Here is a 27898-nt window from a genome sequence, read left to right as displayed (position 1 = left end):
AAATATTATTGTGAATTATCTTATTTTTATCCTTATTATGCTGTGTACATAATTTTCAACTTTTTTTCTGAAGGGCTGAATAAAGGATAGTGACCAGAAAAAAAGTTTGATTAAATATTTTGAATTGTTTGACAGTTTCTGCTCTTTCAATGCTAAGATCCAATTTGCTGCAGTTGTTAAATTTCAGTCAATCGACTGCAAGAAATAGGAAATGTAGCATAACAGATAGGAATGGCACAACTTTTATTATACATTATATATGAACAGGTTGCAGAGAGAATGCTGATATTGTTGATGTATTAATGTAGCTGTGATGTGATGATTAATGCCACTAACTGTGTTGCCTTCCTACTTAATGTAGAGTCACAACAATGAACGAAGAATTGGATCAAAATATCTCAGCCCAAGACTACCACTCATTCTTTTCAAATGGATCAACTTCATATTTTCACCTTCTGAGCAACATTACGTATCTTCCGTTTTACCAACACAAGTCTCCTATTGCCACAGTCTTCATAATCTCGTACCTTCTAATCTTCCTACTCTGCATGCTCGGTAATGGATTGGTTTGTTTTATTGTGGTGAGGAATCGACACATGCGGACAGTCACCAACCTCTTCATCCTTAACCTTGCCATTAGTGACCTCCTTGTTGGGATATTCTGTATGCCTACAACTCTTGTGGACAATATCCTGACAGGTAAGTGCAGTTAATTTTTTCAATACACTTACTGCAAGCATCATTTTGAGAATTCCAAAGCAGAAAGGGTACACAGAAACATAGAAAATAGGAGCAGGAGTAGGCCATTTGGCCCTTCGAGCTTGGTCCGCCATTCATTATGATCATAGTTAATCATCCAACTCAGTAGCCTGTTTCGGCTTTCGCCCCATACCCTTTGATCCCTTTAGACCCAAGAGCTATATCTAACTCCTTTTTGAAAACATTCAATGTTTTGGCCTCAACTGCTTTCTGTGGTAGCGAATTTCACAGGCTCACCACTCTCTGGGTGAAGAAATTTCTCCACATCTCAGTCATGTGTTATAAGTCAGAACTGTCCTCTCCAGTATTACTCAGACATAGCATCTACATTCCAGCTTTGGAAGAAAACTCAGAGGTTGTAGATAACTTTTTAATATTGTAATGTATGGTACGATTTCCTGTGTCTTGCCTCTACATTGACATAGATTTTGGCTTTGGGCAATAGTATAAAATGGTCAATGGTCAAAAGTCGGCAGCCCATTTTACATCTCTCCAGATTTTTATTTCCATTGAAGACAAATAGGAGCGGTGTAGAACTATCACCTGCTTTACTAACACCCAGAATCAAGATCTATCCAAATGCATCTCAATCCCTATTGCAATAGGCTTTATTTGCATTCAGAGTGAATTTTTATTTTCCACACCAGTAGTCTGTGTAAGCGAACCAAAACTTTCATTTTTAACACCACATTGTAGAGTTATGACTGTCCAAATTCATTGCAGTTATAACCCACAGCTGTTGGAGAAGGGAAGACTTCAGTGCCTCATTCTGGGAAGGATGCAAACTTAAATCCCAGAGATAATGGTACGGTGATCTCAATTAGTCCCTACTCTTTAATTTGCTGCTTCAAAACCCTGATTACTCCAGAGCTAAACTCAGTACCAACTGGAACAAAATTTACAGTGAGGACAGAACTAGTAAAATTAGCAAGTTTTCTGAACAAATTTCAGCAATAATTCTATTGTGTACAGCAATTTTCTGGTCTGATGATAATGCAGTTAAAAAAAGAAAGACGTGCATTAATATAGCACCTTTCAATTCTCAGGACGGCACAAATCGCTTTGCAATCAATGAAGTACTTTTGAAGTATAGTAACTTTTGTAATGTAGGGAAACACAGAAGCCAATTTATACGCAGCAAGGTCCCACAAACAGCAATTTGATAACGATCTGATCCAGAGATAGTTCCCCTTCTCTTCTTTGAATCATGCTGTGGGATCTTTAACATTCATCCAAGAGGGGAGACAGGATCTCGGTTTAACATGTTACCAGAAAGATCTCCAACAGTGCATCGCTTCCTTAGTGCCAGCCTAGATTATGTGCTCTAGTCTCTGCAGCAGGGATTTGCACCCACAATTTCTGACTCTGGGGCAAGAGTTAATTCTGCACTGCATGAGTGCACATTTTTAAAACCAGAGAACTGATGCAGACATAACTGACTGAGAGTAATATAAATGCTGACCAATTGAAAATGTGGTTTCACCATGTTGTTTAACAAGCCACCCTTTCCTTATTCTAAGTAACTTAGCAGCTGCTGCAAATTGGGAAAGAGTGTGGCAAGGAATTTCTCCTGTCTCCAGGAAAGCTGCAGAGTGGAAATCAATATGGTAGTGACCTGGTTATTGTGAATAGTACCATATTATTCTGAATATTGGGAGCTGAAGGGAAAATTTCTGTCTTCTAAGGTCTCTTTTTTATCATATTGACAGCAGACATGCATACGAACATACGTACAAACATACAAATTAGGAGCAGGCCACTCGGCCCCTCGAGCATGCTCCGCCATTCAATAAGGTCGTGGCTGATCTGATTCTTACCTCAACTCCACATTCCCGCCAACCCCCAGTTTAAGGAATTATAATGCTAACAGAACAGTCGGACTTCTGAAAAAAAATCTTACCACTATAGGAGAGAGTTTGCCAGAACCAACACTGATGCAACAGGAGCTCAGCAATGTGAGCACGACAGTCACACAGATTAGAAGGTTTTGTCACGAAGTGGTTTTTTTATTCATTCATGGGTTGTTGGCGTCACTGGCCAGGCCAGCATTTATTGCCCATCCCTAATTGCCCTTGAGAAAGTGGTGGTGAGCTGCCTTCTTGAACCGCTGCAGTCCATTTGGGGTAAGTATAGCCACAGTGCTGTTAGGAAGGGAGTTCCAGGATTTTGACCCAGCGACAGTGAAGGAACGGCGATATAGTTCCAAGTCAGGATAGTGTGTGACTTGGAGGGGAACTTGCAGGTGGTGGTGTTTCCATGTATTTGCTGCCCTTGTCCTTCTAGTTGGTAGAGGTCGCGGGTTTGGAAGGTGCTGTCGAAGGAGCCTTGGTGCATTGCTGCAGTGCATCTTGTAGATGGTACACACTGGTGTCACTGTGCGAGGTGGTGGAGGGAGTGAATGTTTGTAGATGGGGTGCCAATCAAGTGGGCTGCTTTGTCCTGGATGGTGTTGAGCTTCTTGAGTGTTGTTGGAGCTGCACCCATCCAGGCAAGTGGAGAGTATTCCATCACACTCCTGACTTGAGCCTTGTAGATGGTGGACAGGCTTTTGACAGTCAGGAGGTGAGTTACCCACCTCAGGATTCCTAGCCTCTGACCTGCTCTTGTAGCCATGGTATTTATATGGCTACTCCAGTTCAGTTTCTGGTCAATGGTAGCCCCTAGGATGTTAATATTGGGGGATTCAGCGATGGTAATGCCATTGAATGTCAAATGGAGATGGTTAGGTTCTCTCTTGTTGGGAGATGGTCATTGCCTGGCACTGGTGTGGCGCGAATGTTACTTGCGACTTCTCAGCCCAAGCCTGGATATTGTCCAGGTCTTGCTGCATTTCTACACGGACTGCTTCAGTATCTGAGGAGTCATGAATGGTGCTGAACCTTGTGCAATCATCAGCAAACATCCCCACTTCTGACCTTATGATTGAAGGAAGGTCATTGATGAAGCAGCTGAAGATGGTTGGGCCTAGAACACTACCCTGAGGAACTCCTGCAGTGATGTCCTGGAGCTCAGATGATTGATCTCCAACAACCACAACCATCTTCTTTTGTGCTCAGTATGACTCCAGCCAGCGGAGGGTTTTCCCCCTGATTCCGATTGACCTCAGTTTTGCTAGGGCTCCTTGATGCCATACTCGGTCAAATGCTGCCTTGATGTCAAGGGCAGTCACTCTCACCTCACCTCTTGAGTTCAGCTCTTTTGTCCATGTTTGAACCAAGGCCGGTAATGAGGTCAGGAGCTGAGTGGCCCTGGTGGAACCCAAACTGAGCGTCACTGAGCAGGTTATTGCTAAGCAAGTGCGGCTTGATGGCACTGTTGATGACACCTTCCATCACTTTACTGATGATTGAGAGTAGGCTGATGGGGCGGTAATTGGCCGGGTTGGACTTGTCCTGCTGTTTGTGTACAGGACATACCTGGGCAATTTTCCACATTGCACGGTAGATGCCAGTGTTGTAGCTGTACTGGAACAGCTTGGCTAGGGGCGCGGCAAGTTCTGGAGCACAGGTCTTCAGTACTATTGCCGGAATATTGTCAGGGCCCATAGCTTTTGCAGTATCCAGTGCCTTCAGTCGTTTCTTGATATCACGCGGAGTGAATCGAATTGGCTGAAGTCTGGCATCTGTGATGCTGGGGACTTTGGGAGGAGGCCGAGATGGATCATCAACACGGCACTTCTGGCTGAAGATTGTTTAGTTTAGTTTTAGTTTAGAGATACAGCACTGAAACAGGCCCTTCGGCCCACCGAGTCTGTGCCGACCATCAACCACCCATCTATACTAATCCCACATTCCTACCACATATCCCCACCTGTCCCTATATTCCCTACCACCTACCTATACTAGGGGCAATTGCTAATGGCCAATTTACCTATCAACCTGCAAGTCTTTGGCTTGTGGGAGGAAACCGGAGCACCCGGAGGAAACCCACGCAGACACAGGGAGAACTTGCAAACTCCACACAGGCAGTACCCGGAATTGAACCCGGGACGCTGGAGCTGTGTGGCTGCGGTGCTAACCACTGCGCCACTGTGCCGCCATTGTTGCAAATGCTTCAGCCTTATCTTTCGCACGAATGTGCTGGGCTCCCCCATCATTGAAGATGGGGATATTTGTGGAGCCACCTCCTCCAGTTAGTTGTTTAATTGTCCACCACCATACACGGCTGGATGTGGTAGGACTGCAGAGCTTAGATCTGATCCGTTGGTTATGGGATCGCTTAGCTCTGTCTATTGCATGCTGCTTACGCAGTTTGGCATGCAAGTAGTCCTGGGTTGTAGCTTCACCAGGTTGACACTTCATTTTGAGGTATGCCTGTTGCTGCTCCTGGCATGCCCTCCTGCACTCTTCATTGAACCAGGGTTGGTCTCCTGGCTTGATGGTAATGGTAGAGTGGGGGATATGCCGGGCCATGAGGTTACAGATTGTGGTTGAGTACAATTCTGCTGCTGCTGATGGCCCACAGCGCCTCATGGATGCCCAGTTTTGCATTGCTAGATCTGTTTGAAATCTATCCCCCCATTTGGCACGGTGATAGTGCCACACAACACAATGGACAGTATCCTCAATGTGAAGGCGGGACTTCGGCTCCACAACGATTGTGTGGTGGTCACTCCTACCAATACAGTCATGGACAGAAGCATCTGCGCAGGCAGATTGGTGAGGACGAGGTCAAGTATATATTTCCCTCTTGTTGGTTCCCCCACCACCTGCCGCAGACCCAGTCTAGCAGCTATGTCCTTTAGGACTCGGCCAGCTTGGTCAGTAGTGGTGCTACTGAGCCACTCTTGGTGATGGACATTGAAGTCCCCCACCCAGAGTACATTTTGTGCCCTTGCCACCCTCAGTGCTTCCTCCAAGTGGTGTTCAACATGGAGGAGTACTGAGTCATCAGCTGAGGGAGGGCGGTAGGTGGTAATCAGTAGGAGGTTACCTTACCCATGTTTGACCTGATGCCATGAGACTTCATGGGGTCCAGAGTCGATATTGAGGATGCCCAGGGCAACTCCCTCCCTACTGTATACCATCGTGCCACCACCTCTGGTGGGTCTGTCCTGCCGGTGGGACAGGACATACCCAGGGACAGTGATGGCAGTGTCTGGGACATCGTCTGTAAAGTATGATTCCATGAGTATGACTATGTCAGGCTGTTGCTTGACTAGTCTGTGGGACAGCTCTCCCAACTTTGCACAAGCCCCCAGATGTTAGTAAAGAGGACTTTGCAGGGTCGACAGGGCTGGGTTTGCCGTTGTCATTTCCGGTGCCTAGGTCGATGTCGGGTGATCTGTCCGGTTTCATGCCTTTTTCTGTCTTGTTATGTCTTCTTATTGTTTTCTGGTTCCCAGATATTGGAAATAATCACACTTTAAACTTGGAAAGATTTGAGCTTTTCATTTATTTGTTCAGCCACAATGCTGCCTGCTGGAGGACTGGTGAAAATGGTTTTGTGTTACATATCACATGACTCTCTCGTGCAGCCGTGAATGTGGCCCCAATGGAACACTAACACATAACAACTAGCTCCTAGCTAATTAGTTCCTAGCACTTTACAGATAGTATAGCAATATATAACATCTCTCTTTCTTTAAAACATAATGCCCCTATATCAATATAACTGTCAATATAATTAAAGAAGATTATCAACCGACTTTTGGAAATAACCTGAACCCCTTTTTAGAGTCTTTTATAGCATGTATTCTTTTCTAAAAAATATTATTCACAATATTGCTTGGGTGGTAAGATGTTGTGCCTCCATCTTGTACATTTAGCATTCGTTGCTCTCAGTGGTGAGTTGGCACACTGTACAGGCGATGTTGTGTCACTTGCTGATGATGTTGTTAATGTCTCACTGGATAGTGATGTTTCCAGTGTTGTTGATGGTCTTTTCTGTTGTTCCAACTCAGGTGTAGGTCGAATATAGATTCTGTTCCTCCTCATTTAGTTACCAGTTTTGGTCTCGATGATATATGCCCTTGGGGTCTCAGCTTCACCAACAACTTTTGCTGGGCTCCAGGTTTTCGTGATTGGATCCTGTACATGTACAGTTTGTCCTTTCAACAGCTCGGGTAGGGATTTAGCATACTTGTTGAAGTGTTGCTCTCCTCTTACCTGTGTTTCAGTGAGTTGTTGTCTCACTTCCAGGATGTATTTTGCTCGTCTTATATTTTCTTGCATTCAACAGCTCTGCAGGTGATTTCATGTCAGCCTTGAGAAGTGTGGATCAGAGTGACAATAAGGCCAGATTTGGGTCTTCCTTTGCCTCTTGGCATTTCACAAGTGTTCTTTTGACCATCTGGATGTGTCTTTCTATAAATCTGTGTCCCCATGTGTAGTGTGGTGGTGAGGTGATGGTGTTGAACCCATACTGGTCAGCGAATTCCTTAAATTCTCTGGATGTAAATTGGGTGCCATTGTCACATATTAATCTCTCAGGAATCCCTTACTCAGCGAACAGAACTCATACTGCTGAGATGATTGTTGTGGCTCTCTAGTCTTTCACCCTCTGGATAAAAGGGAACTTTGAGTAGTAGTCTGCGACTATGAGATACCATTCTTGATTATGTGTGAATAAATCAACTCCTACAGTATGCCATGGTCTGGGTGGTACTTCAGTAGCTATGTGTTTGCTGTGTGTTTCTGTACTTCTGGCATACATTGCATGTGGACACCATATTTTTGATAACTTTGTATATGCCTATCCAGTACACAGCTGATTTGTCTCTGAGCTTACACTTCTCCATTCCCATGTGGCCTTTATGTATCTTTTGGAGAAGTTCTTCTTGCATTGTTTTGGGTATGATTATTCTGGATCTGGCCAGTAGAACACCATCTTCTGGTGAGATGTCATCTCTGATAGACCAGTACTGCCGTATTGCTGGTTGTGTTTGCTGTATCTTATCAGGTCATCCCTGGATCACTTGCTGAGAGAACATCTGTAACTCCTCGTCTTTGCTGGTCACATCTATAATTTGACTCAGTTTCGGTGGTGTTACATGCATTAGGTGATGAATCTTTATACCTAGATCTTCTATCTCGTGTTTCTCCTGTGGTGACAACCGAGCTAAGGTGTCTGCCAGCACCATTTCTCTTCCTGGCTTATATTTCAGAGTGAACCCATAACTCTGAAGCCTTAAGCGTAACCTCTGAAGTCTTGCTGTTGCTTTACATAGATGTTTCTTGTAGGTCTGCTTCAGTGGACGATAATCACTCTCCACTATGAACTTTCTCCCATAGAGATATGTGTGGAACTTCTCACATCCATAAACGACTGCCAAAAGCTCTCTCTCTATGTTGGCATATCTTGTCTCAGCTGATGTTAGAGCTTTGGATGCAAATGCTATTGGCTTTCTCTCTTGTACCAGGGCTGCTTCCAGTCCTTTTGTGGAAGCATCTACTTGCAGAGTGATAGGTTTCTTTCTGTCATAGTGTGACAGACTGGTCTCCTTGCATACTACCTTTTTGAATTTGTTAAAACTCCTGTCATGTGACTCTGATCACTGGTACTCTACATCTTCTTTTGTCAGCTCCCGCAGGTTTGCTGTGTGTTCCAACATGTGCAGAATAAAGGAGCTCATGTATTGTATCAAACCAAGGAAACTTTTCAACTGTCTCCCATCTCTTGGGGCTTCCATCCCAGAGGTGGCTGAGATTCTTTCAGAACTCGGCTTGACTCCATCAGGTGTGTACACCATTCTGAAGAACTGGCATTCTGTCACTTTCACAATACATTTGTCTACGTTTAGCTTAATCCCAGCTTTCCTGGTTGACTTACTGACTTAGACTTAGAGATACAGCACTGAAACAGGCCCTTCGGCCCACCGAGTCTGTGCCGACCATCAACCACCCATTTATACTAATCCTACACTAATTCCATATTCCTACCACATCCCTACCTGTCCCTATATTTCCCTACCACCTACCTATACTAGGGGCAATTTATAATGGCCAAATTACCTATCAACCAGCAAGTCTTTGGCATGTGGGAGGAAACCGGAGCACCCGGAGGAAACCCACGCAGACACAGGGAGAACTTGCAAACTCCACACAGGCAGTACCCAGAATTGAACCCGGGTCGCTGGAGCTGTGAGGCTGCGGTGCTAACCACTGCGCCACTGTGCCGCCCATGTTCTCTCCATGGCTTCATGTAGATGGTTGTCATGATCTTTTCCATCTACACATATATCTGGATATCATCTGCTATGCCGACTGCTCCTTTGCATCTCCTGTATGTCTCGTCTACTTTCTGTTGGAACAAATCCTGGCTCACTTTGAGCCCAAAAGGTAGATGCAGGAATTTGTACCATCCAAAAGGTGTTTTGATTGTTGTCAACAGTGAAGATTCTGCATCTAGCTTCACATTACAGTAGCCATTTCTGGCATCAAGCTTGCTGAAAACTTTTGCCCCTGCCAGTGCTAGTGTGATTTCTTCCAGTGTGGGAATACGGTAGTGATCCCTCTTTGTTGCTTGGTTAAGCTCTTTAGGATCTAGGCATCACGATGGAATTTACCCAATCTGTAGACTCTGTGACTCTGGCGATCACATCCTTTTCTTCCATTTCTTGGAGCTCTCTTTCAAGCTTTCTTTTTGGTTCTACTGGTACTTTACATGGGGGAGGCATCACTGGTTTCATCGCTGGGTCAATAGTGATGTGATATTCAAAATCTTCAAAGCATCCAACCATCTCATCAAAACACTCTGGGTACATGTGTACCAGATCTTCTTTGCTTCTGATCGGAGGGCACCTTTCAATGGGTGTACTATCTTCAACCCTCAGTGTCACCTCCTTCACCTCATGGTTTACTGAAATAATCTGCAGCTCTTCACAACTGCTCAACCCCAGGATAGCAGGACCATCTGTTTCAGTGACATAGAATATACAGTTAACATCTTTTCCTTTGTGTGTCCCTCTGATTTGGGTTGCTCCTCGCTGTCGAATCTCAGTTCCCCCGTATGCTGGTAGCATGACGTTGTTTGGTTTTAGAGCACCTTTCCTTGGATAACCATTTTCTTCCAAATTTTCAGGAAAGATCCTCTGGTATAGTCTGAGTGGGATGATGTTACTCTGCGCTCCAGTATCACTCTTCACCTTCAGATTTATCGTTGTGGGCTTGTTTCTCACCCTCTTCTGACCTGAATCATTGTGTGAATTTCTTTTCTCTAGGAACTGTCACATCCAGACATTTCATGCAATTGTATGCTTCCTATGTCTATCATCTTCTCAGGGTATGGATGTTTTGGTTTCTTTCACTACTCATTCGCCCTGTTACTCTGGCTCTGGTGACTCATCTACCACCTTCTCGCCTTCTTCTGCACATCTTTTCCCAGTGATTGGTCTTTCCGCAAGCTCTGCAGATTGATCCATATGCAGGACATTTCTTTCAGTCTGTCAATTCATGTGGTCGTCCACAGCTGCTGCATGTCTTTCTCTCTGTCTGGTTTATATCCTTTTGTTATTGTTTCACTGCATCAACCCTGCTTCCTTTCTCTTGGCTTAACTGAAGGCTAGCCGTTTGGGTAGTCAGTGTCTTCATCTGTCTGCTCGTGGCTTCATGTGCTTTGGCAGTGTCTACAGCCTGCGATATTATGAACTTGTCCTTTCTGATTAGAGCTTTCTGTACTTCAGGATGTGCGGAACCCCAAATGAGCTGATCTATCAATCAGCCTTTCATCTGTGTCCTTATATTTACATTTTCTGGCTGCATTTTTCAATCTTGTTACAAAATTGCCAATCGGCTCATCCAGTTCCTGTCTGAGGCCTTGAAATTCATATCGGCATATCCAATGATTTGATTTTGGCTGGAGATGGGTGCTGAATCTTTCAAAAATTTTGTCTGGGTTTCTGCTGTCCTCTTCACTCAGCTCCCCATCTGTTAAACAAATTTAATCCTTTATCTCCAGCCCACAGAAGGATATGGCAGACCCTTTCCTCTTCATTAGTGCCTTTTTGGAAACTACTGAATGTCAATCTGCACTTTTGTTTAAACTTCTCAAATGCCTCTACGACATCATCAGCTTCCCAATTCATTATGGGCTGTCGCTGTGCATTCATTCCTGTCCCTGCTGACATTTTGTTTTTCGTTTTCACACGAGTCACTCAGTTTTTCTTTCTGTCTCTCTCGCACTAATTTGGGTCAATTTTCCCAATCTAATTATTTTAAAATGTTCTAGATTTACTCACAGACACTCGCTGCCACCATGTTACGTCTTTTTGTTGTTTCCTGGTTCCCAGATGTTGGAAATAATCACACTTTAAACTTGGAAAGGCTTGAGCTTTTCATTTATTTGTTCAGCCACCATGCTGCCTGCTGCAGGACTGGTGAAACTGGTTTTGTGTTACATATCACATGACCCTTGATTGCACCCATGAATGTGGCCCCACTGGAACACTTACACATAGCAAGGAGTTCCTAGCTAATTAGTTCCTAGCACTTTCATAAAGTAAAACAATATATAACACTAAGTGAGGTTCTTCATCTTGCTCATCATTAGTCAATCCCGTTAATCATCTTCTATACCTCAATTAGATCTCCTCTCACTCTTCTAAACTCTAGGGAGTAAAGGCCTGAACTGCTCAATCCCTCTTCATAAGACAAACCCCTCATGTCTGGAATCAATCTAGTGAACCTCCTCTGAACTGCCTCCAATGCAACAACATCCCTTCTGAAGTAAGGGGACCAAAACTAAATGCAATACTCCAGGTGTGGTCTCATTAATGCCTTGTACAGTTGCAGCAACACTTCCTTACTTTTATACTCTATTCCTGTAGCATTAAATGCCAAAATTCCGTCTGCCTTCCTTATTACCTGCTGCATCTGCACACTAGTTTTCTGCGATTCATGCACAAGGACACCCAGATCCCTCTGCACGGAAGCACTCTGAAGTTTCTCTCCATTTAGATAATAATTTGCCTTTCTATTCTTCTGACCAAAATGGATAACCTCATATTTATCCACGTTAAACTCCATCTGCCAAATTTTGGCCCATTCACCTAACCTATCCATATCCATTTGTAAATGTTTTTATTTTTTTATTGCAACTTACTATCCCATCTATTTTAGTGTCATCTGCAAATTTGGCTATGGTACCTTTTATCCCTGCATCTATGTCATTAATATAAATTGTAAATAGTTGGAGCCGAGGACCTAACCTTGTGGCGCCCCACTAGTTACATCTTGCCAACCAGAAAAGGAACCATTTATCCCAATTCTCTGTTTTCTGTTGGTTAGCCAATCCTCTATCCAAGCTAATAAATTGCCCCTAACCCCATGTGATCTTACCTTGTGTATTAACCTTTTGTGCGGCACCTTATCAAATGCTTTCTGGAAGTCCAGATATACTACATCTACAGGATCCCCATTATCCACTTTACTTGTTACATAGAACATAGAAAATAGGAGCAGGGGTCGGCCATTTGGCCCTTTGAGCCTGCTCCACCATTCATTATGATCATGGCTGATCAGCCAACTCAGTAACCTGTTCCCGCTTTCACCCTATACCATTTGATCCCTTTAGACCCAAGAGCTATATCTAACTCCTTCTTGAAAACATACAATGTTTTGGCTTCAACTGCTTTCTGTGGTAACGAATTCCACACTCTCTGGGTGAAGAAATTTCTCCTCATCTCAGTCCTGAAAGGTTTACTCCGTATCCTTAGACTATGACCCCTGGTTCTGGACTTCCCCATCATCAGGAACATCCTTCCTGCATCTACCCTGTCAAGTCCTGTTAGAATTTTATAGGTTTCTATGAGATCCCCCCTCACTCTTCTGAACTCCAGAGAATATAACCCTAACCGACTCAATCTCTCCTCATACGTCAGTCCCGCCATCCCAGGAATCAGTCTAGTAAACCTTCGCTGTACTCCCTCTACAGCAAGAACATCCTTCCTCAGATAAGGAGATCAAAACTGCACACAATATTCCAGGTGTGGCCTCACCAAGGCCCTGTGTAATTGCAGCAAGAGATCCCTGCTCCTGTACTCGAATCCTCTCGCAATGAAGGCCAACATACCATTTGCCTTTTTTACTGCCTGTTGGACCTGCATGCTTACCTTCAGCGACCTGTGTACGAGAACACCCAGGTCTCGCTGCATATTCCCCTCTCTTAGTTTATAGCCGTTCAGATAATAATTTGCCTTCCTGTTTTTGCTACCAAAGTGGATAACCTCACATTTATCCACATTATACTGCATCTGCCATGCATTAGCCCACTCACTCAACTTGTCCAGATCACCCTGAAGCCTCTCTGCATCCTTCTCACAACTCACCCTCCCACCCAGTTTTGTGTAATCTGCAAATTTGAAGATATTACATTTAGTTCCCTCGTCTAAATCATTAATATATATTGTGAATAGTTGGGGTACACCACGAGTCACTGCCTGCCATTCAGAAAAAGACCCATTTATCCCTACTCTTTGTATCCATCTTCAAAGAACTCTAGCAAATTAGTCAAACACAATTTACGCTTCATAAGACCATGCTGACTCTGATGGATTGCGTTTTGACTTTCTAAATGTCCTGTTATTACTTCCTTAGTAATGGATTCTAACAATTTCCCAACGATAGATGTTAAACTAACTGGTCTATAGTTGCCTATTTTCTGCCTCCCTCTTTTTTTGAATAAGGGCATTATATTAGCATTTTTCCAATCCACTGGAACCTTTCCCGCATCCAGGGAATTTTGGAATATTATAACCAACGGATCCACTATCTCTACTGCCACTTCCTTTACGACCCTAGGAAGTAGGCCATCAGACCCTGGGGACTTGTCTGCCTTCAATCCCAATAGTTTGCTCAGTACTTTTTCCCCAGTGATGATGTTTGTTCTAAGTTCCTCCCTTCCTATAACCTCTGCATTACCTGTTACTTTTGGGATGGTACTAATGTCATCCACCATAAAAACTGAGGCAAAATACAGATTTAGTGTCTCTGCCATTTCTGTGTTCCCCACCATTAACTCCCCAGTCTCATCCTCCAAAGGGCCAACATTCACTTTAGCTACTCTCTTCCCTTTTATATACTTATAGAAGCTTTTGCTATCTGTTTTTATATTTTGCGCTAGTTTTCTTTAATAATTTACCTTTGCTCTTTTTATTACTTTTTTAGTAACCCTTTGTTGATCTTGCAAAGTTTCCCAATCTTCCAGCCTGCCACAGGCCTTTGCAATATGGCATGCCTTAGTTTTTGTCTTTATATTACCCTTAACTTCCTTGCTTAGCCAGGGATGTTTTTCCCCCCTCTTACAATCTTTCTTCCTCTCTGGAATATATTTTAGTTGGGAGGATTGGAATATCTCCTTAAACATCTGCCACTGCTCATCAACTGTCCTAACTTTTAGTCTTCCTGCCCAGTCCACTAGGGCCAAATCTGTCCTCAAGCCTATGTAATTACCTTTGTTTAACTCCGGAATGCTAGTGTGGGACTCCAGTTTCTCGCCCTCAAACTGAATTTGAAATTCTAGCATGCTATGATCACTCTTCCCTAGAGGATCCTTAACTATGAGATCGTTAATTAATCCCACCTCATTACACAATACCAAATCTAGAATAGCCTGCTCCCTGATTGGTTCCACAACATATTTCTCCAAAAAAACAATCTCTAATACATTCAATGAACTCTCCCTCGAGGCTCCCCTTTTCAATATGATTAATCCAGTCTATATGCATATTAAAATCACCCATGATTAGTGCCAGACCTTTCTTACAAGCCCCCAGTATTTCTTGGTTTATACTGTGCCGCACTGCAGAACTACTTTTTGGGGACCTATAGATTACTCTCACCCAGGGTTTTCTTTCCCTTGCTATTTCTTATTTCTACCCAGACTGATTCTACGTCCTGATCTCCAGTGCCTATATCATTTCTCACTACAGCACTGATCTCTTCCTTTACTAACAAAGCTACACCACCTCCTTTTCCTTCCTGCCTATCCTTCCGAAATACTGAGTACCCTTGGATATTCAATTCCCAAACCTGGTTTCCATGCAACCACGTCTCAGTAATCACCACTAAATCATACCCATTCATCTCTATTTGTGCTGTTACCTCATTAATTTTATTCCGAATGCTTCGTGCATTCAGATACAAAGCCTTTAAGTTCTATTATCAAATTTCCCTACTCTGGTACGATTCCTTGGTGCAATATGACGTTCACACGTTCTGTCCCTACATTTACTTTCTGGTGACAATCAGCCTCATCACTAACCTGCACTCCTACCTTCTCCTTTAGCTTTGACCTCCTAATTTTCCATTCAGCTGAACCCTCCCACCACCCCCCCCCCCTCCCCCCCCACCCCCACTATTTAGTTTAAAGCCCTATCTACAGCCCTAGTTATGCGATTTGCCAGGACTCTGGTCTCAGCATGATTCAGGTGGAGCCCGTCCCATCGGAACAGCTCCCTTCTTCCCCAGTATTGGTGCCAATGTCCCATGAATTCGAACCCATTCCTCCCACACCAATCTTAGAGCCACGCATTTACCTCTTTAATCTTATTGACCCTGTGCTAATTAGCTCGTGGCTCAGGTAGTAATCTGGAGAATATTACCTTTTTGGTTCTGCTTTTTAATTTAGCCCCTAACTGCTCATATTCCCTCAGCAGAACCTCTATCCGCGTTCTACCTATGTCGTTGGTACCTACGTGGACCACGACAATTGGATCTTTCCCCTCCTACGCCAAGTTCCTCTGCAGCCCAGATGAGATATCCTGAACCCTGGCACCAGGTAGGTAACAGAGCCTTCGGGACTCTCGATCCTGGCCACAGAACAGTGTCTATGCCCCTAACTATACTATCCTCAATTACGACTACATTTCTCTTTTCTCCCCCCACTTGAATGGCCCCCTGTACCATGGTGCTATGGTCAGTTTGCTCATCCTCCCAACAGTCTCTGCTCTCGTCCCCACAGGGAGCAAGAATCTCGTACCTGTTGGACAAGGACAAGGGCTGAGGCTCCTGTAACACTACCTCCTGGATCCCTCTACTTGCCTCACTCATAGTCACACCCTCCTGTCCCTGACCACTGGCCGAATTCAAGGTAATTAATCTAAGGGGTGTGACTGTCTCCTGAAACACAGCATCCAGGTAACACTACCCCTCCCTGATGTGTCGCAGTGTCTGAAGCTCAGACTCCAGCTCATCAACTCTGAGCCGGAGTTCCTCAAGCAGCCAACACTTGCTACAGATGTGGTCACTAGGAACCACAATGGGGTCCACCAGCTCCAACAACATGCAAGTACAACACATCACCTGGTCCTGCATCTCTTTTATTTAATTAGATTTTAACTTGTTTTTTAAATTTCCGTCTTGTCTTTAGTTTTTTAATCTGTAAAATATTTCTCCTGTTCTCCTTTAATTTGAAATCAACTTAGAGTAGGTCATTCAAATGAGCAGTTAATTACCAATCAATGAACTTACGGTTTTCCTGTGATGTCACTGTTTTTTCTCACTCTATTTTTACTCCCTTAAATTACCCAAAAATTAGATTATTTACACTAGGAACCTTGATTCCCTAAAAAAAAACGCTACCAGCTATATTAAAAAAGAACTGTAGACCTTTCTCTTTAGTTGCTGACTGAGCTATTTAGCGTTATTTCCTAACAGCTGTTATTCACCAACCAATCACCTTGCAGCTTTCCTGTGATGTCACTGTTGACTTTTTTCCAAAACTCCGGCATGCCTGGATGCTCTCACACAGGTCCGACTGCTCTCCGCTCCCTGTGTCGGTCTCACTCAGTCTCGCTCCTCCCCGCCACCGCTGCTCCTTTAAACTCTGCCAGTCTCACTCAGTCTCCCAGTCTCTCAGTCTCTCTCAGTGCAAGCACTTACACGAGGTTTCTGCATTCCTGGATAATAATTTCCAACAATTCTTTTTCCAAGTTGACTAAAACAGCCACTACATGTCTTCAAGTACCCTTGAGCACATCACAAGCAACAGAGACAGCGGGCAAGATTTTATTCTGCCTTTGGAAGTGGGCATGGGGGTGGGGTGAGGCAAACAAAATGCCAGGGGACACCGTTTCCAACATTGCCCAGGCCCCCTGCTTTTTTGTCTGGGGCGGGGAAGGCTGAGGCCGGCCTTCCCACCCCAGGTCATTGAGGCCCTTAAGTGGACAATTAATGGCCACTTAAGGACCTCTTTCTGCCTCCACCACAATTTTGCTGAAGGTGGAGGGGCCTGTTGCCATGGGGAGATGCCGCCAGGTAGAACCTGGCATCCTCCAAGCGGGGTCGTGGGTCCTTCCTTTGCAGGCAATCCAAGGCCCCGGGAGTGCCCCCAACTGGCAGCGATTGCTAATCCCTTGGAAAGACAACCCCCCTCCCTCACCAACCATTTAAATGGGGTGCAGGGGGTAGGGTGCATAGTTTATGGCAGCTACAAGATGGGATCCTAAGCCCATCTGGAACACTGGGTGGCAGCTCCTTAACTGGGATCACTTACATGTACTGGTCTGAACCATCTAGGAGTTACCCTTCTCAAATTAGAATCCAATATTTTAATAAACTAGTGCAGCGTCTGTCTCCAATATGTCATAACGTTTGGGGTGGAAACAAATTTTCAGCTGTTATTATTTCTGAACAAAATTAATCTCAAAACAATTATCTCTGCTATTTTAACACAGCATGAATGACATGAGGTGTACTCTGTTTTACAGGCTGGCCGTTTGGAAGCTTTGTTTGCAAGATAAGTGGCTTGGTTCAAGGAATCTCTGTTTCAGCCTCAGTTTTTACTCTAGTTGCTATTGCAGTGGACAGGTAAGGTGAACATGGAGAATTTAGTGCACACATCTCACTTGACTCCTATGACCCATCACCAGTATCAGAATTGGGGTGTCATTGAAAATAGAGTACACAATGTAGGATTGGGACCTAAGGAAGAAAGAAATACTTGCATTAATTTACCATTTTCACAATCTCAGGATGTCCCAAAGTGCTTTACAGCCAATTAAGTACTTATACAGAGTAGTTGCTGTTATAACGTGGAAGTGTGGCAATTTGCACACAACAAACTCGTAAACACAGCAATGAGATAATGACCAGTTATTCTGTTTGAATGTTGGCTGAGGATAAAATGTTGGCCAGGACAACTCCCTTGCTCTTCTTCAAGTAGTGTCATGGATCTTTTATGTCCACCCCAGAGGACCTTGAGGGCCTCGGTTTAACATCTTATCTGAAAGGCAGCATTTCCTCAGTACCATACTGGAGTGTCAGCCTAGATTTTGTGCTCAAGTCCCTGGATTGGGACTTAAACCTACAATTGTCTGACTCAGGTGCCAGAGTGCTATCCCATGGTCTTCAACCAACATTACCAAAACAGATTACCTGGTCATTGTTGTTTGTGGGATCTTGTGCACAAATTAACTGTTGCATTTCCTACATTGCAACAGTGACTACATTTCAAGCAAAGGTATTTCATGGGTTGTAAAGTGCTTTGGGATGGGCTGATGTTGTGAAAGATGTTATGTAAATATAAGCTCTTTCTTTTATCCTTAGCTTAGGACTTGCACTTAAAAACCCAGATCATCCTACCAGGGCATCTCAGAGGAGACATCACTTCACAGTCTCAGCTTCACAATGTAGGCTGTTACAGCAGTGTGCCATCTCCTTGAGGCTGATGTTCAGACAAGCTCTGTCACAGAGATAGCTCTTCCCATGGCTATCACGTTCATCAGTTTTCTGTCATTGGATCCTTTCAAGCCAGAACCAGTGATGTCTGCCAGGTTAGTCAAACAGCGATCCACAGATGCAAGTGAGAGAGGCCTTATTTACAAGGGCCAACAGAACCATTGTTTTTTCCTGGGGAAAGGAGCCATCAGCAGGACAGGACACAGGTGTCAGGGTGACTCAGAGTGCAGGACATTGTAGATGGCAGCCACTTGACCATCTTGCTAGTGGGTTTCTGCTCTTCCTTTGCCTCCATCACTTTTTACTCCTCACTTGTTCACCCTGCCCCAATCAGTGGTTCCACCTCATGTTCACAACTCAAGTCTCTGGAGTAGAACTTGTACCCATAACCTTGTGACTCAAAGGCGAGAGCTACCAGTCAAGCCACGACTGACACAGGCATTACAAACAGGCTACAGAAAAGTGGCAAATGTTCGGATGCTGGCTCCAAGACACGCCTCCAAACCGAGCTTGCATTGTTGGCAACTGTGTGTCATGGCCATGTAGTTCTGTAGATGTTTGTCTGCAAGTGAGTGCCTCCGGGGAGAAAATATAAGAGCAGGGTGGTAATAGGCATGATTTTAGGAGAGAATACATCTTCCCTTATTCCCCTAACAACAACAACCTATATTTCTATAGTACCTTTAATGTAATAAAGCATTTTCAAAGCGCTTCACAAGAGCATTATACCCAAAGTTTCACACAGAGGACAAAAGTTTGGTCACAGAGGCAGCTTTTAAGGAGTACCTTAAAGGAGGAAAGAGAAGTAGAGAGGTTTTGGGAGAGTATCCAGAAGTTAGGGCCTATGGGGCTGAAGTCATGGCCACCAATGGTGGAGTGATTAATATCAGTGATGGTCAAGAGGCCAGAAATAGAGGAGCACAGATATCTTGGACGGTTGTGCGGCTGGAGGAGATTACAGAGACAGAGAGAGGTGAAATCAAAGAGGGGTTTGAAAACAAGGATGAAAATTTTAAAATTGAGGCGTTGCGTACCCGAGTGCCAATGTAGGTCAGCGAGTACAGGGCTGATGGAAGAACGGGACTTGGTGTGAGTTGAATAGTCAAGCCTAGAAGAAACAAAGGCATGTTTGAGGGCTTCAGCAGCAGATGAGCTGAGGCAGGGGCTAAGTTGGGCAATCTTACAGACGTTGACATAAGCGGCTTTAGTAATGATGCAGATATGTGGTCAGAAGCTCATCTGGGGGTCAAATATAACACCATGGTTGTGAACAGTCTGGTTCAGCTTCAGACAGTTGCCAGGGAGACTGATAGAGTTGGTGGCTATGGAATGGCGTTTGTGGTGGGAATCAAAAACAATGGCTTCGGTCTTCCCATTGTTTCATTGAATAAAATTTCTGCTTATCTAGAACTGGATGTCGGACAAGCAGACTGATAATTTAGTGACAGTGTAGGGGTCAAGAGAGACGGTGCTGAAGTAGAGCTGGGTGTAATCAGCGTACATGTGGGATCTGATGCTCTGTATTCGGATGATCTTGCTAAGGTGCAGTATGTAAATGAGAATTAGGAGGGAGCCAAGAATAGATCCATGGGGGACCCCAGAGTGCGGGAATAGGAAGAGAAGCCATTGCAGGTGATTCTCTAGCTAAAATTAGATAGATAAGAATGGAACCAGGCGAGTGCAGTCCCACCCAGCTGGACAATAGTGGAGAGGCGTTGTAAGAGAATGTTATGGTCAACCGTGTCAAAGGCTGCAGACAGGTCGAGAAGGACGAGGCAGGATAGTTTACCTTTGTCACAGTCACTTAGCATGTCATTTGTGACTTTCATAAGAGGCATTTTGGTCATGCCAGGCCTGGGAGCCTGACTGGAAGAATTTAAGCATGGAGTTCCCCATGCTCTGATATGCCCAGAATACACCAACATTTTTATCCCCGTATGCATCAGTTTCCCGTTAAGTGACTGCATCCTTTTAGTTTTGATTAGCGGCTATAAACCCGAAAGAATGCCATGCTTTTTTCTCAAGTCATCACACACCATGTGTAAAGCACCAATTGTGCAGGGAGCTTATGTAAATGATATTCATGATATCATCCTGTGAGCCCGGCCCATGTGTGCTGTCACGCATAGCAGCCTGCATGAGAAAGTTCCAGAAGCTCTTAAACTGGCATTGCAGGATCAACTGCAGTAAAATATCCTAGAAACTGACCCAGTAGTGCGTCTGTCCTATGGAAGATGTCAAGCAGTGTGTCATCGCGCAAAGGTTCCAGTTTTTTCTTTTTTTAATGTGCCTTCCTGGCCACTGGCCTTAGTGAATCTGGGCATTGGCACCTGCCCTGCACAGCAGCACTTGCAAGGCGCAAACACAATATAAAAGCAGCTTCAAAAAAGGCAGCACTGTGTCATATATTTTATCAACTTACTGCTGTAGGCGGGCCTGTTGCTGATGGCAGCTCTGCAAGATAAATGGAGCATTACACAGTATCTTTTATCTCAATAATAAGGTTTTAAAATTAGGTGCAGGCTAGCAATGAACCGTGAAAAGCTCTTGAGAATAATAGAGCTGTACTTCCAATGTTCAACATTGCAAATGCTAATCTATTATCATTCTTCTGCACGATTATTCATTATTCACTACGTCTATTCCAATGCTTTCAGCTGTCTAACAGTACCCTCTGATTGCTGGTATATACAGCATTCCTGAAATATAAAATAATTTTTTCACCCAACTTATACACATAGCATTGTCAGTCATAGGCATGGCAGCATCTCAGTGAATGACCCTGCTCTGTCAGGGTTGACTCCTGCACTGCCGCTTCGGTGTGGCCTCATGTGAGAGGCATTTCTGTGGCACCGTCATGGACAGTCAGGCTGTCACCAGCATGGGTGATATGCATGTCTTTGTCGGGCGCCTAACAATGGTCATTTATGTGCTTGCAGGAGAAGACTGCAAACAATTTGCTGAATTTAGTTATGTCGGCGAGGCTCCCGGCGCAGGCCGAAATGGCGGTGGGAACCCCACCTCAGCCTTTCAGAGCCCCCTGCGCGATTGTATGGCACTCAAACACTTAATTGTCTGCTGCCGGGATCCCTGTCCCAAGAGCTGCCAGCCAATCAGAGGGCCAGCAGCTCAGTGGTATCAGCAGTGCCACCAGGCCTGAGAGTTCCCGATTGAGGAGGGCGGCCAGTCACAGCTCCCAGTCACTCCCTCCCTGAGGGAGTTGCCTGTCTTTTGCCGTGATCCATTCAGAATCTGGAACATGGTCGCCTCCAGTCAGGGCACTCCCCTGCCGGCGAAGGAAAGCGCCTTCGCTGGCTGGGTGACTGGCTCTGGGGACGGACCGACAGGGTGGAGGAATAGCCGAAACCGACGAGATGCCCCTTCCAGTGAACATCAACACAAGCTCGAGGAACAGCATCTCATTTACCGATTAGGCACACTACAGCCTGCCGGACTGAACATTGAGTTCAATAATTTCAGAGCATGACGGGCCCCCCATTTTACTTTTATTTTTAGTTATTTTTTCTGTTTTCTTTTTTATATTTTTTTTGTGTGTTTATTTTATTTTATTTCATCTTAATTTGTTCAGTTTGCTTACCCACTGTTTTTTTTCATGTTTGTACTTGCTGCTGTTCAATTTTCAGTCCGTTAATACCTTATCTGTACTAATGCTTTGTCTTTCAACACACCATTAACATATTGTTTGCCTTTGCTCCACGACCTTCTGATCAGCTATTCTGTGACCTTGTCCTATCTGCACCTTCTCCTTTGTTATCTCTTGCCCCACCCCCGCTTTACTTGCTTATAACCTTTCACATTTCTAATATTTGCCAGTTCAGAAGAAGGTTCACTGACCTGAAACGTTAACTCTGCTTCTCCACAGAAGCTGGCATACCACTGAGTATTTCCAGCATTTCTTGTTTTTATTCAAAATAAAGGGGGTTGGCTACTACCTAATTGTGAACTGAGTGGTGAGTGCATCAACAAGGTGCTGCTGACAGTGCTGACAGTCAGAAAAAAAAGAAAGAAAAGAAAAAAAACACGCCTGGGAGCAGGCCCAGCACTGGAGACCCACACTTTTTTTTAATTTATTCATGGGGTGTGGGCGTCGCTGGCTAGGCCAATATTTATTGTCCATCTTAATTACCCTTGAGAAGGTGGTGGTGAGCTGCCTTCTTGAACCGCTGCTGTCCATGGGAGGTAGGTACACCCACAAAGCTGTTAGGAAGGGAGTTGCAGGATTTTGACCCAGTGACAATGAAGGAACGGCGATATAGTTCCAAGTCAGGATAGTGTGTGACTTGGAGGGGAACTTGCAGGTGGTGGTGTTCCCATGCATTTGCTGCTCTTGTCCTTTTAGTTGGTAGAGCTCGCAGGTTTGGAAGGCACTGTCTAAGGAGCGTTGGTGCGTTGCTGCAGTGCATCTTGTAGATGGTACACACTGCTGCCACTGTGCGTCGGTGGTGGAGGGAGTGAATGTTTGTAGATGGGGTGCCAATCAAGCGGGCTGCTTTGTCCTGGATGGTGTCGAGCTTCTTGAGTGTTGTTGGAGCTGCACCCATCCAGGCAAGTGGAGAGTATTCCAGCACACTCCTGACTTGTGCCTTGTAGATAGTGGACAGGCTTTGGAGAGTCAGGAGGTGAGCTACTCACCGCAGGATTCCTAGCCTCCTGCTCTTGTAGCCATGGTATTTATATAGCTACTCCAGTTCTGTTTCTGGTCAATGGTTGCCCTAAGGATGTTGATAGTGGGAGATTCAGCGATGGTAATGCCATTGAATGTCAAGGGTAGATGGTTAGCTTCTCTCTTGTTGGAGATGGTCATTGCCTGGCACTTGTGTGGCGCGAATGTTAATTGCCACTTATCAGCCCAAGCCTGGATATTGTCCAGGTCTTGCTGCATTTCTACACGGACTGCTTCAGTATCTGAGGAGTCGCGAATGGTGCTGAACATTGTGCAAACATCAGCGGACACCCCCACATCTGACCTTATGATTGAAGGAAGGTCATTGATGAAGCAGCTGAAGATATTTGGGCCTAGGACACTACCCTAAGGAACTCCTGCAGTGATGTCCTGGAGCTCAGATAATTGACCTCCAACAACCACAACCATCTTTCTTTGCGCTAGGTATGACTCCAACCAGCAGAGAGTTTTCCCCCTGATTCACATTGACTTCAGTTTTGCTCGGTCAAATGCTGCCTTGATGTCAAGAGCAGTCACTCTCACTTCACCTCTTGAGTTCAGCTCTTTCGTCCATGTTTGAACTTGAGATAAATGAGGCAGGGTCACCGGGCCAGACTGGCATGGCCTGGTGATGGGCGGGGGGGGGGCGGGGGGAAGGGGGAAGGGGGAGGGTGGGCGATGAGTTTAAGGCGGGGTGTTACGGGAGGTGGCTATTTGCTGCTGGGACCCCTCCATGGGCCACAGATTGCCCATGGAGGAGGGCCCTCCCAAGCCCACAGGGAGGTCCCCTCCCGTTGCTGACTTAATTGTGTTGCGACAGGAAGGTTACAGGCCCTCTGCCCCCGCCTCCCATTGCAATTCTATGGGCTCCAGCCCCCCCCCCCCCCACCGCCCTTGCCCATTTTCAGGGATCCCATTAAATCTAGCCAAATGCCAAAGAATGGGCCAAGACTGGCATTGGGATTCCTATCCTTGTAATCCTGATCCCGATGGAGGACAAGGCTCTCGATCTCGGAGGCCAGCATAGGGGCTGTTCTATTGCAGTTGGTGAGGCAGTAGTGGAGACATGAGAGAGTGAGTGGCTGAATGGATGGGCACAAGAGAGTCTCTGGTGAACACAAGGCATAGTGCTGTTGTGTCCGCCACAGATCACATGGAGCTGCACAATCATGAAGGACATGATGGAATGCACATTACTCTCTAATTAATCTTCTCTCTCATGGTGATCAGATACAAGACCAGACAGCTCCAGTGTCTGGGGGACAGCACCACCTCTGAGGAGGAGGAGGAGGAGGAGACCTCAGAGGGTGCACCATCACATCATTCCCCCAGACCTTCCACCAGCACAAATACTTTGGCATCAGTGGGTATCTGTTTGCAAGTAGATTCAGGTCACAACCTGGTGAACACATCACAGATGTGCCCGAGCAGCTGACAGAGGCTGTGGCAGTTGATGCCACTGACACTTGGAGGACTGTGGGAGGCCAGGGCAATGCTGAGCCTCAGGCTCATGACAAGCCTCTGGAGTCATCAGCCAGGCGACAGATGCTGGAGCTACAGCGTGATGTGTGGGAACATCTGGCGGAGCATCCAGAGGTTATCCTGTCAGGGATGATGGAGGAGTCCATCTAGGCCATAAGTGCTGCCATGTCTCTGACGTGCGTCTGTTTGACTTTCTCTATCGAAAGATTGGCGACCCTTATGGAGAGCCACATCCAACAAACCACTCGGTGAATGCCGGAGATGTGTGCAGATCTGCATGCCATCACCATCTCCATCAGCTTTGTGCAGCAATGGACAGGCGAGAGGGAGATGAGGCACGTGGACACACCGCCAGGTCCTCAGACTCCTCAGGTGAGTCGGGAGATACATGTGTACCTTGAAAGGGAGGTGGAGCAGCTGCCTGTTGCATTTTGGGGGATCCTCTCAGGGTGCTCTTGGTGTGGACAGCAGCTCCTCAACCCCTCTGTCAATGATACCAGCACCTCACTTAGCCTTGATGACAGATGAGACTGCTGCACATGTACAGGGGGCCCTCGATTTACCAGGGCCCTCCAGGCCTCAGGCAGCCTGAAGATGACCACCAAGGTTATCCAAAGCCACCTGGCAGGAAGATCATCAGTCTGCCTCCACCTCAGCTGATAGCGTAGGGGGAGCACCATGTCGAAGTACACATGAGAGATTTAAGAAGACCACTTATCTGCACTTGGGGTTCACGGGTTAATATTTTGGTAAGCATGCTGCTTTTTTTATTTTTTGCTCTCCAATTAATTTGCAAAATGGCAAGACAACAGTTATGCTTCCATTTCTTGTGGGTTGCTGGGAATTCAGGAGTGCCCTGGCTCTGTCAAAGCATGTGATGAGAGGGACCACACTGCATGAGGTCAATGCATTCCCCATGCAGCCATCTAATGTTTTATTGGGTGCAGCTAAATGGTAAGGGCAATGAAGGAAGTGGCAACAAGGCAGCATAAAGTTGAAACTTTATTGCATTAGATGGATTTGTTAGTAAGGATCATGTGAAATGTGCCTGTATTAGCATGCCCCAAGCTTCCTTTGCACATATTTCATTGCGCCTTGTCTGTAGTCCATGGGGTTCCTCAACATCCAATGCCTGATCAGCATCTTCCTCCACATCGTCATCATCAGAGGAGGCATCGCACTGCACAATATCCTAATTGTTCAATGTGTCTTCCCTCTGCAGCAACAGGTTGTGCAGAACACAGCAGACCACCACAATACACGCGACCCTTGCTGGGGCATACTGAAGGACAGCACCGGATTAATCTGAGCACCTGAACTGCATCTTCAGCAGTCCTGTGGCCTACTCGATAGTTACTCGAGTTTCCCGTGGCAGCTGTTGTACCTATTGTACCTCTCCTCTGCATCAGTGCTTGGGTTCCTCACAGATATCAGTAGCCACATCTTCAGTGGGTTTCCTTTGTCACCCAGTATTCATCCTTGAAGGCATGCAGGGGCTGGAAAAGGTCTGGTACTGCCTTAGTACGTAGTTCCATGGCTGCTTCCCCGGAACTGTGTGCACACCTAAAGGAACCATTTGCAGAGGCACTTTGAGCGAGTGGAAGCCCTTCCTATTAATGAAAGCCGCTGGCTGGTCTGTGGGAGCCTTGATGGCCACATGCATGCAGCCGATGATACCCTGCACCTGGGGGAATCCAGCGATGGCCCCAAACCCTATGGCTCTTTCAGCTTGACTTGCTAGATCCGTACAACAGTGCACATATTTGCTGGCCTTCTCAAGGCAATTAGGGATGGACAATAAATGTTGACTTTGCCAGAGACACTCACATCCAATGCAAGAATACAAAAAAATGTGTGGAATTCAGGCACAGAGATAAGGAGAGTCCTGTGGGATTATCTATGCATTACAATTGGATGACCTCCACAGTCAAACTCCTGCTATGCAGTACAGGCAATCAAAATTGCACACTAGGGCCATGAATTCTTAAAACTTGGGAAAGTTTCACTTTCATTTTTCTTTTCAATTGAGTTCATTGACCTGACTATTCCATGAAATTACCAGGGCTGCTTATTTTGGAATCAGATCATGCATTTCACTTTTACCACAGTATTTTTTTTAAATAATGAGCTGGAAACTTACTCAAAAAAAATGGACCCTATCCATGTAAAGTACTGAGAGTAAGAATTCCAGCAACATCTCTACGTTAAGATGTTACGTGCGGCGCAGCATCAAAGCCTGCCGCTTCTTTTTATAAGAGAGTTGCCTAAGATATGAGTCTTTCCCATCAGCCTGGGTGAACAGACCATATGTAAGTACCCTTGTGAATGATTCCATAGCGCTATATTACCGTTTAAGAGTCTCTCACCCTTTCTGGGGACTCAGCCATTTGTATTGCTTTGCCAGTCCTATCCTTATGTAAATATATACCCCAAATATACAAATCATGGAAATTATTTCAATATTAAACAAATGTATCCTTTTTATTATTTATTTTGCAGGTTCAGGTGCATCGTCTACCCTTTCAAACAAAAACTTAACATGACTGCCGCAACCATTATCATCGCTGTCATATGGTTTCTTGCTGTCTCAATAATGTGTCCTTCTGCAATCATGCTGCAAGTTACCAAACTGCCTGACAATGTAAGAATTGTCCAAAGTAGTAAGAAAATGTATCCTTACTATCAATGTTACGAGGCATGGCCAACTCCGAAAATGAGAAAGATTTACACCACAGTCTTATTTTCCAACATTTACTTGGCCCCTCTGTCGCTCATAGTTATTATGTATGCAAGGATTGGAATTACCTTGTTTAAAACCAGCATACCTGTTGGCGAAGTGTCTCACCAGGAAAATCGCAATACTGTGTCAAAAAAAAAGCAACGGGTGATCAAGATGTTGGCCATTGTAGCCCTGCTGTTTACCTTATCATGGCTCCCACTCTGGACTCTAATGATGTTGTCTGACTACGCAAGGCTGTCGCACAGTCAGTTGAGAATAATCAATTTGTTCATTTATCCCTTTGCCCACTGGTTAGCCTTCTGCAACAGCAGTGTCAACCCCATCATCTACGGCTATTTCAACGAGAATTTTCGACGAGGGTTTCAGGCTGCCTTTAAGTTTCAGCGGTGCTCTTCTGAAGTCAAGCACCGAGAGACATATTCTCATCGGATGTCCAACAAAGTCATTTTAACAGCACAGAACAAAATCGGGCAAGATCCTTTAGCTACCAACTCGGAGGCTATAGATGATTGTAGCAGAAGTCGAGCAGACAAAAATCCCTACAAGCGCAGTGAAAACCTTGTCCTTGAAAAGTTGGACAAAAGAATAAACAACAGTGTTCATAAAGTTTCACTTTAA

General features: G+C 45.1%; 1 protein-coding gene across 1 annotated transcript; it reads left to right on the top strand.

The window, feature by feature from the left end:
* The first annotated feature begins 368 nt into the window (after nt 1-368).
* npffr2a (neuropeptide FF receptor 2a) lies at nt 369-27898 on the top strand. The gene is made up of 3 exons (XM_068029043.1): nt 369-699; nt 17405-17504; nt 27040-27898. Exons 1-3 carry the CDS (start codon nt 372-374, stop codon nt 27896-27898), a joined length of 1287 nt encoding a protein of 428 aa, XP_067885144.1. The 5' UTR covers nt 369-371.

Source organism: Heterodontus francisci, chromosome 4 (genome assembly GCF_036365525.1).
Source record: "Heterodontus francisci isolate sHetFra1 chromosome 4, sHetFra1.hap1, whole genome shotgun sequence".
NCBI lineage: Eukaryota > Metazoa > Chordata > Chondrichthyes > Heterodontiformes > Heterodontidae > Heterodontus > Heterodontus francisci.
This window is presented reverse-complemented; position numbering and strand designations above follow the sequence as displayed.

Bases quoted from the DNA above. Each gene is read 5' to 3' on its own strand.
- npffr2a (XM_068029043.1), top strand. From the start codon at position 372: ATGAACGAAGAATTGGATCAAAATATCTCAGCCCAAGACTACCACTCA. The intron at 700-17,404 runs GTAAGTGCAGTT...TCTGTTTTACAG, and splicing joins TGTGGACAATATCCTGACAG to GCTGGCCGTTTGGAAGCTTT. The intron at 17,505-27,039 runs GTAAGGTGAACA...TTTATTTTGCAG, and splicing joins GTTGCTATTGCAGTGGACAG to GTTCAGGTGCATCGTCTACC.